Raw genomic sequence first — 15554 nt, forward strand, 5'->3', positions numbered from 1 at the left:
AAAGCGACAAGCGAAAGCGGGAAATTGCGTGCCACGCCCCCTCTGTTAGCCAATCAGATGGTTTTTGCCAATTTTCTCTGAAATTTCCAGCGCTAGACCATGTTTTCTCACGTGATTTGGAATCCTATGATTGAGATCTATCTCAAAGTGTGAGTCATTCTTTGGGGAAATATGGAAATTCAGTGAAAATCGCGATTTCAACATTCCTTTGCGAACTCTCCATTTAAAACAATGCTAACTTTAAGGCCGATTTTATCTCAAATTTACACCGCTACCTGTCTATTTCTTAAACTGTACATGATCTTTATTACTATCATCCCTCTTTAAAAGCAGAATAAAAAATGAACAGAGTGTTGAAAGTGAAATATAGTTGGATCATTCCCCCGATTGCGCGAGGCAGAGTATGTGTGTGTGGGTTGCATTTTATTTATTTCCCCGTGGAAGCGGCGCCCGCGAGACGCGACACGAATATAGCTCGTTCATGTGTCTTTGTCAGGGGAGACACGCGGCCGTAAAAGGCTGCGGTCGCCGCGCTGCTTTATATTTAATCCGAGAGAGCAGAGCAGAGAGCATTACCTTGGCATGTTTTGCCCGTGAATCCGGGCCGACAGGCGCAGTAGAAGGTGTTGGCCGAGCTCCAGCAAGTGCCGCCGTTCCTGCAAGGCTTTCCGCTGCAAACCTACACAAAAACAACAATAATGCGTTGCTGTTATTTTTGTTAAAGCAGAGTAATAATAAATAAGTTTATTATTTGTGAAATTAAGGACTGAGGAACAGTTAAATTTAGAATTTGCCTGATTTCTAGAAAAATTAAATATTTTTTCGCTTAATTTTGATCTATTTCGTCGCGATCTATCATTTGGTGCGCGAATTGTGAGGAAAATTTGCCAAAAATGTTCAAATTCTACATGCAATATTGCATTTTCACACATTTTCTGCAAAAAGATTTACTCTAAAGAATTTTTCTATTTTTTCTATAAATTTAAAACGTCTTTGACGCAGTTTCTGAGCACACCAATCGATTCTGGAGGGTTGAATTAGGTATAAAGTGGATGTTTTTTGCACTCAAATAGTCCAGCAAGACGTGCGAACTTTTTTCCCGCCAAAACAATATCGAGAACTGCGCATGCGTCATAGCTGGTTTGAGCACTTGCAGAGATTACGACTGCACGAATGACTTCTTTGGCAGATCCAGCCTGCTCTGACGCGTGCGCAGTTCTCGCATTCATATTGTTTTGGCGGGAAAAAGAGTTCGCGCGTGGCGCTGGACTTTTTGGACGGAAAAATGTCCTTTTTACCTAATTGGACCTTCAAGAATCGATCGGTGTGCTCAGAAACCACGTGAAAACAGTCCTTAAGATAAGAAAGTAATAAGGGCTGCACGCTTTATTTATTTTATCTTGCGAAATTGTTAGCTGGATATTTTAAATCAATATAGACAGTAGTTTTGACAAGTTTCAGCGAATATTGGACGGTTTTTAGTCACTTTAATTAATGAAACGATTTTTCTTGGAACAATTTACTCAAGTTCAAGTAGTGAAAGTAAAAATGTAGACACTTTAATTGTTTAATTTGATATTTTATGTATTTAAAGGATTCAGAAAATAATTCCAAAACTGCACAGGTTTCCTTCTATGAAACAAAAAATGGATTTTCATTTTATATTGAATCATTCTAACCAGGCAGAAAGAAGAAAAAAAATATGTATCTGTAAAATTTGCCGAAACAGCATAATTTTACGTGAAAATGAAAAATAAAAAACACAATTTGGCAGCAATATTACTGACAAAAAAAAGTTGCAAGTCAACAATGAATCCTTACGGATGGGTAAATTATTTACACTTGACTAGGAGGTTTAGGATTCCAGACCTGCAACTATTTGAATCGTGCTATTGATTAGTGGAGAGTGAATACATTTATTGAAAACTTGAGCTGTCTGAGACAAATTTATGAGCAAACTACCTTTAGAGCGTTTTATTCCGCTTCAGTTTAATGACCTACATAATAAGGTTTCCAAAATATTCAAAATTTTCTCTATTTTATCAAATAAAATTTTATGAAAAATTTAATTTACAAATATTTTTTCAAGTCGTTGTAAAAATGTCGTTCATTTGAGTAAACATATTTATTTATTCCGCCTTGCGGTGCGGCTGACGTGAGTGACACGTGACTCCGCCGACTCAACACGTTCTCTCTCACGGGGACGAGAGGCGAAAGAAAAATGGAGCTCACCGACTTGGTTGGCTGCATGCACTCAGGGCCGGTGAAACCCTTGGGGCACTCGCACGTGTAATTGTTGCCGCGGTCCAGACAGTAGCGGTGCTCGGCGCATGGATTCGGGTCGCACAGGTCCACCTGCACTCGAAAAAAGCAAACAGGAAAATGAAAAAATTCTTAAAGGAGCAGTAAACTCTGAAATTTTTATTTTCCAATCTGATTTGGAATGATCCCAGGCTTAATGGGAGTGGTTTTTTGCCTCTGTTCCAATTGTATCGTGCTGCGCAATGCCATTAGTTTCAATTTGGAGGCTTACCTTGACGTGGCAGCGCTTGCCTGAGTAGCCGCGGCCGCACTCGCACGAGTAGCCGCCGATGTGGTCGGTGCACGTGCCGCCGTTGATGCACGGAGAGCTCTCGCACTCGTTGTACTCGTACTCGCAGTGCTCGCCGGCGAAACCTGACCGCAAAATCGGCACACCAATTAGCCGCAGGCGCGCCAACAAACCTCGCAGACCCAATTAGGCCGCGCAATGGGGTTAATGAACCAATTATTCAATCGTGAGCGAGAAATAATTCTATTTGGAACGGCTGGCAATGATAAATCAAATATTTTCTAAGCTGTATTGTGAATTTTGGAAATTATCTATTGATAAATTTATATTAATAAAAAAATCAATCAAAATGGTTAAATTCGGTTGGTAAACGTGTGTGACGTTAAGCTATTTGATTTTTTTTTATTAAAAACAATCTTAGACGAAGTTTCTGAGCTCACCAATCGATTCCTGAGGGTCGAATTAGGAAAAATTGATATTTTTTCCGACAAAAAAGTGTAGCGCAACGTGCGTACTTTTTTCCCGCCAAAACCATATTAACGTATATGCGGGAAGTGCGCATGCGTCAGAGCTGGTTTGAGCACTTGCAGGGATACCACATGTACGAATGACTTCTTTGTTAGATCCAGCCAGCTCTCACGCATGCGCACTTCTCCATATCGTTTTGGCGGGAAAAAAGTACGCACGTTGCGCTACACTTTTTGGTCGGAAAAACATCCATTTTACCTAATTCGACCCTCAGGAATCGGTTAGTGAGCTCAGAAACTTCGTCAATGACGATTTTAAATAATAAAATAATAAACAAATTATAAAATTCAACGGTTTTTTAAAAAACAAAAAAAATAAATTTACCTGGTTGGCAGAAGCAGCGGTAGCCGTCCTCCTGGTCAACACAGATGCCGTGGACGCAGGGGGCGCTGGCGCATTCGTCTCGGTTATGTTGGCACAACTGACCGACGAACCCGGCCGCGCAGGCGCATTCGAAGTGCGTTGCGTTGCCGCCGCACGTGCCGCCGTTCAAACATGGCGACGAGTCGCACGGGTCCGCCTGCTGCTCGCACACCTTGCCAGTGTAGCCTGCGAAACAGAAAAATTGACACAAATTTTTTAATATTTATTGCTAAATTAATTAAAAACGAATCTTAAATTTTAAAATGCATGCCTGGGTGAAATATTTTCAATAATGGCCAATTTAAATGTCGTTTAATGGTTCCAGAACGGTTAAAAATCTAAAATTTGTTATTTTAAATTTTTTAATCCGTTTAAAATTTAAAAAAATGAACAGTTGGGACCTTTAAAAGCGTAAAATTAAACTAATTCATTTTCTAATGTTTAATTTCACACCAATTTTGGTCCAAATTCTTCTTTAAATCAAATAATTCAGGCTAAAGACAAGTCTGAACTCCAAATTAAGCACGTTTTTAATTAAATCCCCGTTCCAGCGTTTCTCACAAAGAAAGCAGGAAAAAAGGGTTGTTGGTGGCGCATCGTCATTCCCGGCACATATTTGACTCGACAAGAAAAATGTCAGCCGACAAAGAGAGAGAGAGAGAGAAAGAGACGCGGGCTTTGATAAAAGAACAAAACAAAAAGCTGGGTCACCGCTGCGCGCTCGGCTCGTCTCGTCAGATTCAGCGCGGCGCCGTGTGTTATGCTGGTCACGTGCCAAAAGGTGTGAAAAGGGACGCGCGACACACAGAACGGGCGCAGAATTATTACAAATTCCTCGAGCAAAATATTCCGGCGTCCACTCGGAATTCTAATCCAGGCTGCCAGACGATTGATCGTTTAGACCGTGTTTGGGTTTGGACTCTCGCAAAATCATCCATTGTGATTTATTTTAAAGCAAATTTAACTACTACAAAGGAAAAAAAACTCGTAATTTACTTGCGTGAGAATAACATACACTCCTCTTGATCAAGTAAATAAATTTATTTTTGATGAAATTTGATCAATTGTTTGCTAAAATGGGATTAAAAAGTTGAAAATTAATCAAATAAATATTAGTTTTTTAATTTAAATTGAAAATATCACCAATTAATTTCCAAAATGCACACTTTTGAGTATTTTTGTTTTTCCCAAATAAATTAAAAAGGTTCTCTAATGGCCAGTTGGAATTTTCAGACGAATTTTGTGCGAAAATAGTACCTTTTAGAAAAATTTGTTCAATAGGAAAAAAACTGGAAATTTAATCAGCTTTCTGAATATAGGCAGTTTTTGACGCTACTATCAACTGCTGAATTTTAATCAGGCCAAACACACACCCCTTTCGAAAATCTGCAATTTAAAAAAATAACTTTCACAACTCAAAATCACCATTTTTTATCTTCTCATTATTTTATTTTTATAAATTTCCTCACCCTGCAATGGAAGCAATTAATGTCATTTGCTTCAAATTAAATTAATCGAATAAATATTAATTTTTTTTTAATTTAAATTGAAAGATCACAAATAAATTTAATCTAAATGCGGACTTTTGTCACTTTGATGCGTTCGAAATCGAAATTGGCGCGTACGTGTCACGGCGAGAGTGGGCGAGCGAGCGAGTGAGTGACGGCCGCCACGCCGATCGACCTTCTGCGCGCGTTTTGCAATTTGAATAATCAGCGCCGCGTCAAAATGTCACCGCTCTCATTTGCATGTTCGAATTTATTATTGCGATTCGACGAGCTGTTGCGTAAAATTGCTATTCCTCCTCCGCTGATCTCGACAGGCAAAAAGCCTAGGCAGAAAATTGTGATTTTTTTAAAAAAAAAAAAATTAATTGGAAATTTGAACAAATATCTCGTTGAAGGATTTAATCTTTACAAAATGCATTTCTATATGTTGGTACAAACTTAGAAATTTGTAGTTCATAAATAAATTCAGAATATAATATTTTAAAATTAAGATAGAAAATTAACAAAAATAGTAAAATACTGTAATTTAAAATTCTACTTAGATTTAATAAAAAAATCTCACTTTAATTAGTATACCAAACATAAATTAAAACTATTAAAATTTTATAATTAATGGAAAATTCGTGGAAATGTTCAGCAGATTTTACAGTTTTTCGGAAAATCTGATTATTAGGGCCTTTCAGCATTTATTAAAATGAGAAAATCTCCAATTATAATTATATTTGTGCCACAGAATCCCAGCTAAACAGCCTGCTATACTTTTTAATTCAATCCTTAATTTGTATGAAAAAAATTCCACTCATTTTTTATTTTTAATTATCTCTGAAAAGATTTTTTAATTATATATCATCAAGAAAAAACATCAAAACAGGTCAGAAATAAAACCCTGGCGTCAGGGTAGTCTAAGAGCAATCGATTTCATTTATTTATATTATTTTTAATTTTTTTTAACTTTGACGACGCCTGACGAGCTTTTTAATGGCTCCAACCGTGAGATTTGCACGCGATTGGAACGGCCAAATCAAGAGCTTTCAGAATATGTGCAAAACGACCCTTTGGAAGCCATCAGGGCGCTCAAGCAACGCCCTGATTATGTGCCCAAAATCTTGTGGAAATTTCCAGCAGATTTTGCAGTTTTTCCGGAAAATCTGGAGTAACGAGTGTCTCGGTGTTTATTAAAATGAGAATATCTCCAATTATAATTATGCTTGAGCTCAGCAACTTTTAAATCCAATATATTTTTCATTTTTAAACAATTAAAATATTTGTTAAAGTATCGTTAATGTGCATAACATGCCTAAAAATAGCTTCAAAACTGGTCAGAAATAAAACCCTGGCAATCGAATTAATTTATTTTATATTTTTTTCAAACTTTGACGACGCCTGACGGGGTTTGTAATGGTTCCAATTCTGAGATTTCCAATCCTTTTGCACAGCAAAGTCGAGAGATCTTTAAGAATATATGTGCAAATTTTACCCTTTGGAAGCTGCCCGGGCACTCAGGCGACGGCCTGGTGCGCCCTGAAGTGCATTTTTTCTCTTTAAAAATCAGATAATATTCGATTTGCCGTTTTCCATCAGATTTATTTATGTCAATTTGCTCTGTTCTTTTCCTGCCAGGTGGAGAGGCGCGAGATAAAAAAAGACGTACGCTTTTTCGTCGTGTGCGTATTTATTCTTTTGCGATTGGCTCGGCGGAAGAGGAAGACGCGCGAGCGGAAAAGGGCGTAAGTGCTGTTGACACACGCAGATTTGACTTTTTAACGAGGTCGGCAGCGGCGCAACGGCGGCAACGGCGGTGGCTGCGAAATGGAATTTCGGATCGCGCGCTACGTCAAATTCACTTTCCGGATTATTTCCAGCGCAAATCGAATTTCCGCCGAAGCCTTATTTGCATGCCAAAGACGCAAAACCACTTCCCGCTCGCGCACTATAAATAAATCTCGACGAAAAATTATTCACTGATAATAATGCTTTTTATTTACACAAGAGAGAAAAAAGGTTTAAAAAAATTCCAACATGTCTCTAGTAGGCAAATTGATAAGAATGGAAGTCGAAATATAAATATTTTTATTACTCCACGTAAAATGAAATTGGCTTGAAAAATTGATCAAGAAAATAGATTCAGCGCAATGATTATTTTCTTCGTATTTCTTTAAAATCAGCTGATTAGCCCGGTAATTGGCGAATCGACCGTTAGATGGTACATCAGGCCAATGGAAATGTAACAAATATTAGTAACAAATATATTATAAGATCGGCACGCCTTTTTTTACGCTTCTGATTGGCCGCTGGACTGTCTCGATCCTGATTGGCCTCCAGTATTTCGACGCCATATTGACTTCTGACGCGCGGGAACAGACACAAATCGCAACCCGGCCCCCGATGGGAATTACGACTGCGCAGAAGGTTTTAATTTGTGTCACGCATGCGCAATGATGAGATTGAGCCTCCCTGTCAGATTTAGAAGCGATCTGAACATACTGCGCATGCTTAAGATGCGCACAATTTTACTGCTAAGCTTCAAAATCGAACTTTTCATGCAGACTGATATTTTTGTTGTTATTTCTTTACAAACAGCTGATTAGCCCAGTAATTGGCGAATCGACCGTTAGATGGTACATCAGGCTAATGGAAATGTAACAAAATGCGCGGGAATGAAATTATTAGGTCGGCACGCCCCTTTTTTACGCTCCTGATTGGCCTGCGTTTTATTCATTTTTTTATGATGCAAAATAATGCTTTTAATTTCGGTGTATTTTAAATAAAAAATAGTCCAGCCCACGGCATTTTGTAGCTGTTCAATATCCGAAAGAAAAAGTTTGAACCGAGAAGTGCCTCTGTGTGTGTGTGTGTGTGTGTGTGTGTGTGGGAGGAAATAAATCAGCGTCAGGTCCGAGATTTATTCACAATCGCGTGTGCTGCCGGTGCGCCATTAATAATTTTGCAGCGATAAGCGCTCGCCCGCCGTAAATACACCCTCCGCGCGACGGGGGTGGCTGCGGGGGCGAATAAAGTACAGGCAGAGAGTGAGAGAGGCGCGCGGCCAGATAATTTGCGGCCGGGAGAGCTCAAAAGCCACTTCACCCTCGACATGCATGCATGCCTTAAAAGGCACGAGGAAAAAAATAAATATAAACTCCAGAAGAATTTTACTCTTTATTTCGGGAAATTTATTTTTGAAATGGTTAAATTAAAAATGTTTCATAATCAAAATGAGGATAACAAGCAAAAGAATATTATTGCCTTTTGTGAAGAATATTTGTAACTAGTTTATTAGCTTGATTTCGAGCAAGGAAATATTAAATTGCATTTTTCAGATCAACCAAAGGATTAAAAAACTTGTTCTTGTGTAAAATTTGAAATTTCAGGGAAAACCCTGGGCCCTTTTTTAAATTAAAATGAAATTAAAAACATTTTATGCTTATTTCACAGCCGTTTTAAAAGCAAATAAATTTATAAAATTTAAAATTGCAAATTTTTTTAAATAATTAAACAATTGGAAATGGATTTACAGTTAGAAAAAAATCAGTCAAATCAGCTTTAGACCTCCTTAGCCTTAAAAATATAATTTTTGTCACCCAATTAACGAATTTAAATCTCATTATTTTTGCCGCCTCAGAGTATTTGAAATTAATTTTCTCCTTCTAGGAAAGGTGTGTAACTAAAGATTAATTTTAATTTAATTTAAAATGTCGAAATTTCTGTAAATCTTTGTAACAAATAAAAATTTAATAAAAAATCTGGATCTTCCTCTAAAGGAAAATTAAAAATTAAATTAGGCTGCGTCAAACAGGGTGTAAACCGGATACATAATTCGCCAGCAGAGCAAGGGGTTATGAAATTTTGAATCGGTCGTAAAAAGTAATAGCGGAGTAAAAGCCGGGCTCGCTCCTTTTCCTTTGCTACCTGCGGCGGCCGGCCAGAATGTTTATATGTGTGTTTAAAAATTGAGCCTGCAGCACTGCGCCAAAATTCTGTTTTGTCAGCGCGTGCGGAGCGGAGTGTAATCACGGCCAAAAGAAGAGAAAGAAAAGCTAATTGCGCGCCCGGCACTTTCGCAGCTAGCAGCCAGCGTCAAAAGCGGCTTATTTTGTTTGTCGTCCAATTAAGTCTCTTCACAGACGAAACGACCTGCTCCTGTCGCCTCCAAAAATGGTGTGCATCTCCCAGGAAAAATGTTTTGCGCAACGATAATTATTCTTTTGATGTTTTTCGTGTTCCACGAATAATTTTAATAATTCTTTAGCTGATGCCAGTTTAAGTAAAGACGAAATTAATTCTTAATAGCAACGGGGGATTGCGATCTGTGTTGGTTCCCGCGAGTCAGAATTCAATATGGCGTCGAAATTATGGAGGCCAATCAGGAGACAGTCCAGCGGCCAATCAGAAGCGTCGAAAAAGAGGCGTGCCGACCGAATAATTTCATTCCCGCGTATTTTGTTTCGTTTCCATCTACCTGATGTGCCATCTAACGGTCGATTCACCAAATACCGAGCTAATCAGCTGTTACTAAAAATAAATAATAGCAAAAATATCAGTCAGCTTGTAAAATTCGCCCATTTTAAAGCTGCGCAGTAAGCCTGTGCGCATCTTAAGCATGCTCAGTATGTTCTGATCGCTTCTTGTTCTCACAGGGAGGCTGAAACACATTATTGCGCATTCGTGACCCAATTTAAAACCTTCTGCGCAGTCGTTATTCCCACCGGGGGCCTGGTTGCGATCTTTGTTTTGTTCCCGCCGGTCAGAAGTCAATATGGCGTCGAAATAATGGAGGCCAATCAGGAGACAGTCCAGCGGCCAATCAGAAGCGTCGAAAAAAAGGCGTGCCGACCTAATAATTTCATTCCCGCGCATTTTGTTTCATTTCCATTAGCCTGATGTGCCATCTAACGGTCGATTCGACAATTTCCGGGATAATCAGCTGTCAGTACAGAAATAGAAACAAAAATATTCATTGTTCTGAGTGATTTTTCATGATAAATTTTCCTTGCCAATTTAACTTTACGTTTGTTACTTTCCCGCCGTACTCTACCAGACTCCATATATATCTGCGCGTCGCGTGAATCCAACCCCCAACAAAGTTTTCTTTCCTTCAATTTAATTTAAATGAATATATTTTTTCACCATAAACCAACAATATCGGCCTTTTCATCTCTGAGACGAAAATTTGTTTAAAATCGATTTGAAAATTAATTCAGCAAAAAATAATTGGCTATTTTATTTTAAATCTAAAGAGACACCAAAGAACAGCTCAGCGGTGTTGAATATTTGTGCTCATTTGAAGTTCTTTAGTACAAATAATGGAAGTTCAAAAGAAAAAAAAAACAGACAAAAGGTAGTTGCTGCAAAACACAAACAACAACAACTGTCTGAATTTCTCAGCAGAACTAAAAGAGCCAAAGGAAGGAATTTTCCGCTCCGTCCACTGTTATTACACAAGTTGTTCTTCTCACCAAGCAGCGAGAGCAAAGTTTGCGCGTTTAGTGCGAATGCAGAAAGAGAGAAAGAAATAAAAAGAAGAGCGAGCTGTGTAAACACACTCGCGGCCGTTTTATTTTCTTTCGAAACAGCAATCGCAATAAAATGCTTCCGAGTTGAAGAAAATCTCTCTTGCTTTTTTCAATTCAGGCCTGAATAAATAAACAAATAAATATAAATCCGAGCGCGTGTCGTGTTTCAATGGTCTGTGATTTATCGGCGTCCGCAAATTGCGTCGGCTTTGGTTTCACTGGACCGAAATTACATCGAGTACAAATCAAGTTCAGCCGCGCAAAACCTCGATATCATTCTGAATGCGATAGCCATCAATCTCTGCGGCGGGTGTTGTCCTCCCAACGCGAAATTTCATCCACTGAATGCGGTGATGTGCAGATTTGGCGTCTGGTAGAGTACGGCGGGAAAGTTTCAAACGTAAAATGAAATTGGCTTGGAATAAAATTTATCATGAAAATACCTTCAGCACAATTAATATTTTTTGTTGTTATTTCTTATCTAATAACAGCTGATTAGCCCGGTAATTTGCGAATCGACCGGTAGATGGCACATCATGCTGATGAAAATGTAACAAAATTCGCGGAAATTAAATCATTAGGTCGGCACGCCTCTTTCTCGAAGCTTCTGATTGGCCTCTGGACTGTCTCCTGATTGGCCTCCATTATTTCGACGCCATATTGACTTCTGACCGGCGGGAACTAACACAGATCGCAACCCGGACCCCGGTGGGAATTACGACTGCGCAGAAGGTTTTGATTTGGTTCACGCATGCGCAGTGATAAGTTTCAGCATTCCTGTGAGATAAGGAAGCGATCTGAACTAACTGCGCATGCTTAAGATGCGCACAAGTTTACTGCGCAGCTTCAAAATAGGCGAAATTTTCAAGCTGACTTAAATTTTTGCTGTTATTTCTTTATGAACAGCTGATTAGCTCCATAATTATTGGCAAATTAACCGTTAGATGTCACATCAGGAATGAAATTATTAGGTCGGCATGCCTCTTTTTCGACGCTTCTGACTGGCGGGAATCAACTCATCGATCTCATGATCATAATTTTTCAAATTTTCAGACTCTTATGGCGGGAAATTTGAGCTTTTCGCATTGCAAAAAGAAGGAAGCAAGTTAAATGTGAAATATACTCTAGAATTGATTTTTTCGGGGGCTAAGCCATAAATAACGAGACCAATGACGGTCTAATTCTGCCTATTTTAATTTATATTCATCCCCTGGAGGTTAGGCCGGTTGATTTAAACCCCCTCATAAGTCATAAATATTTTATAGGAATATAAAATCGAACAGAAATGTGCATGAAAATAGCGTAATTTAAATTTAAAGTCTAATTTTTGGGGTAAGAAAACACGTATTTCATAATTTAAATTAGAATGTCTAGAAAAATAAGAATAAATCATGCCACGATTTTTTCCTATTAAATTTGGCACATTTTAGCAATCTCCAAATTAAAATTTTTAGTGAACTTGACCTTTGACCTGCGATGTTTTTAAGCGAAGCAAAGTTGTTGGGTGTTTTAGTCACCTTATTTATCAATTTTTCTCTATATTTTAAATTAGCTAAAAATTGTCCAAGTTTGAGCCCCTGTATAAATTAGGCAATTTTCCGATTTTAGGGTTGACCTTGGGTCCACTAGTGCCAACCCACCTGGTTTTAATCCTGCCAAGAACAAATCTTAAAATAAAAATGCTTGTTTTTTGTTTTTTTAATATTTGCTTTTGATCTCAATTTCATATTTGTGGAAAATAATTCAATTCTGTAAATTCTACTGCCAAGACTAAAAATATTTTTAAAATACTTGAAAAAAGCACAAATATTTTCCATCGATTTGATGATTAACGATCGGTGTTGGCTGTTGGTTAAGGTTGGCAACAGGGCGCACGCAGAAGGAGAGGCTTACACGCTGCCGATTTCTTTAGTCTCTGCCGAGCGGCCGTGATTAGGAGGCTTTGATGCTCATCCGGCGGAGCGAGACGCGCAGCGCTCAGCGGAAAAAGAAGCTTTTATCAGTTGCCAAGTTAAACACGGTGGATTCACAAGTCGGCGCCCAACCAACCAACCCTCCCACGATACATACATACGCACACGCGGCTGGCTGGCTGGCTTTTCGGCTCGACCGAGTTGAAAAGCTTCTCTTCTCTCCACCGACGAGAGCTGGCCCTTGTTTTTTATTTACCAAAATACGCCACGCTCGACGAGAACTTGCTGCTTTCAATTTGGACGTTTTCGACAGCGAAGGAAAGAAAGAAAGAAAGAAAGTTATTTGCCACTAAAGAACACATCAACTGCGATCCACGCCCACGCAAAGAATAAATCTCACGATCGCAGCACAATCCGAATGAGCAGGAACTTTAAAAATTTTATTATGTGTTTGCAGCGAGATAAGTAGGTTATTATTTTTTTTCTTTCAGAACGTACACTAACATAATATTTTCAAATTAGAAACCGAAAGCAGCAGTAGTAATTGTTCAACAGCAGTCATTCGAGGAATGTAGTCATGGGTGCTACTGTCAGTAAATTAGGTAAAGCGGTAAAGCCTGAGCTTTTTATATTCATTTTTCTCGTCATAAATTGTTGTAACATCACAACAATTTGCCTCGTACCATTTTAAGGGAGAGGGCCAGGGGAAATTCTTTTCCCTTCTTACAATTCTGGATTGGCTGTTTTCTTATATCGTTAAATTTTTTCCTTTTGTTAAAAAATACATAACTAACGTCTTTATCATTAAAGGTGGAGGAAAAAAGAAGCGAAAAAATGAGGATAAAAAGAAATGTGAAGAAATACCGGTGCCAGTTCCTCAAGCTAGCTGCAGCAACAGATATGGAACCACCGCCAAAAGTAAGACTTTTACTATTTTTGTTCTAAAATCACCATTTGTTTGAAGCCGCCAACAAATGGACCGATAGAAGTTTATATTTTAAGACAATAATTTCCGCTGCAATCCTGTGAATGATTTCTTTTGGTTAAAGACCGTCTTTGACGAAGTTTCTGAGCACACCAATCGATTCCTGAGGGTCGAATTAGGTACAGTTGATATTTTTCCTGACCAAAAAGTCCAGCGTGACGAAGAGCGTTTTTCCCGCCAAAACAATATGAATGCGAGAAGTGCACATGCGCAAGAGCTGGCTGGATGTGACAAAGAAGTCGTTCGTACAGGTGGTCTCTCTGCAAGTGCTCAAACCAGCTCTGACGCATGCGCGCTCCTCGCATTCATATTGTTTTGGCGGGAAAACGTTCTTCGTCACGCTGGACCTTTTGGTTGGGAAAAATATCCACTTTACCTTATTCGACCCTCAGGAATCGATTGGTGTGCTCAGAAACTTCGTCAAAAACAGAGACAACAATGTAATAATAAAAAAGGACCTTGCTAGAAATTTAAAATTCAATTTTTTCAAATTTCTCCAAAATTGCCAGCGCTTGACCACATTTTCCTGTCAGGTTTTGATTTGTCCCGTTGAGATATGTCCAACAGCGTATAAAACCTTATAGGAAAACTCTTAGTTAAAAAATAAAATAAGATTTCAAGTAAAGAGACAGTCCTCCCCATTTGAAAAGCATGCTAACTTTGTCAGTCGCTTTTCTAAAAAAATTACACGGCTACTTAGCTAAATTTTAGCTCCAATTGAATCCTAAGGGATGTGTTCATGCATTGGCAACCAGCATTTCATAGGATTTTTATTTAAAATCTAAATAAACCACTATATATTGGCGTCTTTGAACTTCGAACAATCGTCGTCTGGGGTCACCACTTGCCTAAAATCAACACCCTTTTCAGGACCAGTATCATACGTAATTTGGATTGCGTGCTCGAACGGCTTCGTTCCAGACAACGCGTTGACGATCGACGACGACGACAGCCTGGGCTACCCTGCCTACATCGGCATCGCCACCCTGAACCACGACGTCCTCCCTGGAATGCTTCTTCCTGAGGTCGGCGTCGTCGGCGTCACGCCGTCCGGCTCGCTGTTCACGGCCAAGAAAGAGTACAAGGCTTTGACGGGAAAGGGTTTCTTCTGGCGCGCTATCGACTCCACGAAAAGAGACGTGCCAGCCTTTGCCGTGCCAGCTGGCAAAACGCGGTCCAAGAAAAAGCTGTATGTCGGGCGTACTGAGATCGAGGACGTCCAGTACGTCGGCATGGTGCACAAAAAGGAACTCATCGTGCGGTACAAGGAGAAAGTGCTCCGACTCACCACTTTCGACATTCTTTGCTGTTTTTCTTAAGTGTTTTGGAAAAATAGACTACAATAAGTGAAAACAAGGCCCTGCAAGGTCCTTTTTGTTAAGAAAAAAAACACGTGTTTTAAAAAACTGTTTTTATACATTCCTCCAAAACAAGTGAATTTGTGATAGTAGATCTTTTACATGTCTGACTGTATGTCCAAAATATAAAAATCCAAAGTGTCATTGAATAAACAGTTTTTGTTGACATTTAAAGTCCACCTACGACGAAGTTTCTGAGCACTCCAATCGATTCTTGATGGTCGAATTAGGTAAAGTGCATCATTTTTCCCACCATACAGTCCAGCACGATGTGCGTAACACAAGTAGAACTTTTCCCGCCAAAACAATATAAACTTATTTGCGAGAAGTGCGCATGCGTGAGAGCTGGCTGGATCTGCCAAAGAAGTCATTCGTACAGGCGGTCTCTCTGCAAGTGCTCAAACCAACTCTCACGCATGCACAGTTGTCGCAAATACGTTTATATTGTTTTGGCGGGAATAAAAGTTCGCACGTCGCGCTACACTTTTTGGTGGGAAAAATATCCACTTTAACTAATTCGACCCTCATTAATCGATTGGCGTGCTCAGAAACTTCGTCAAAGACGGTCTTTAGATAGATTTATTTGAAATCTCTTTCTTGTGAATAATTCAAGGGTCAGCTAACGCACTGAAAAGCGTTAATAATGGTGAATTTTAACGCATTATTTCCGCATACTGCTGAATTGGTTAATCTGTTTGAATGAAAATTGATTGGAATTAGTGTCAAAAAGTCATTTACAGAACACGACACCACTGATGAAGGGGCTTCAAAATTTTAATTGATGAAATTGCACCATCCGTTGAAATCTTGTTTTAAGAACCCCTGCTTAGAGATA

The 15554-nt window shown here is 39.0% G+C and overlaps 1 protein-coding gene across 1 annotated transcript in view; it reads right to left on the reverse strand.

The window, feature by feature from the left end:
• The window catches only part of wry (weary), a 372986-nt gene that overhangs the window by 4958 nt on the left and 352474 nt on the right, over nucleotides 1-15554 (reverse strand). Inside the window, exons 7-10 of the mRNA XM_065479078.1 lie at nucleotides 3404-3628; nucleotides 2534-2676; nucleotides 2233-2355; nucleotides 577-679 (exon numbers count right to left, since the gene is read on the reverse strand). Coding sequence (XP_065335150.1) covers nucleotides 577-679; nucleotides 2233-2355; nucleotides 2534-2676; nucleotides 3404-3628 — 594 coding nt within the window. The remainder of the gene's footprint in view (nucleotides 1-576; nucleotides 680-2232; nucleotides 2356-2533; nucleotides 2677-3403; nucleotides 3629-15554) is intronic.

The sequence above is a fragment of the Cloeon dipterum genome, chromosome 2 (assembly GCF_949628265.1).
Source record: "Cloeon dipterum chromosome 2, ieCloDipt1.1, whole genome shotgun sequence".
In the NCBI taxonomy this organism is placed as follows: domain Eukaryota; kingdom Metazoa; phylum Arthropoda; class Insecta; order Ephemeroptera; family Baetidae; genus Cloeon; species Cloeon dipterum.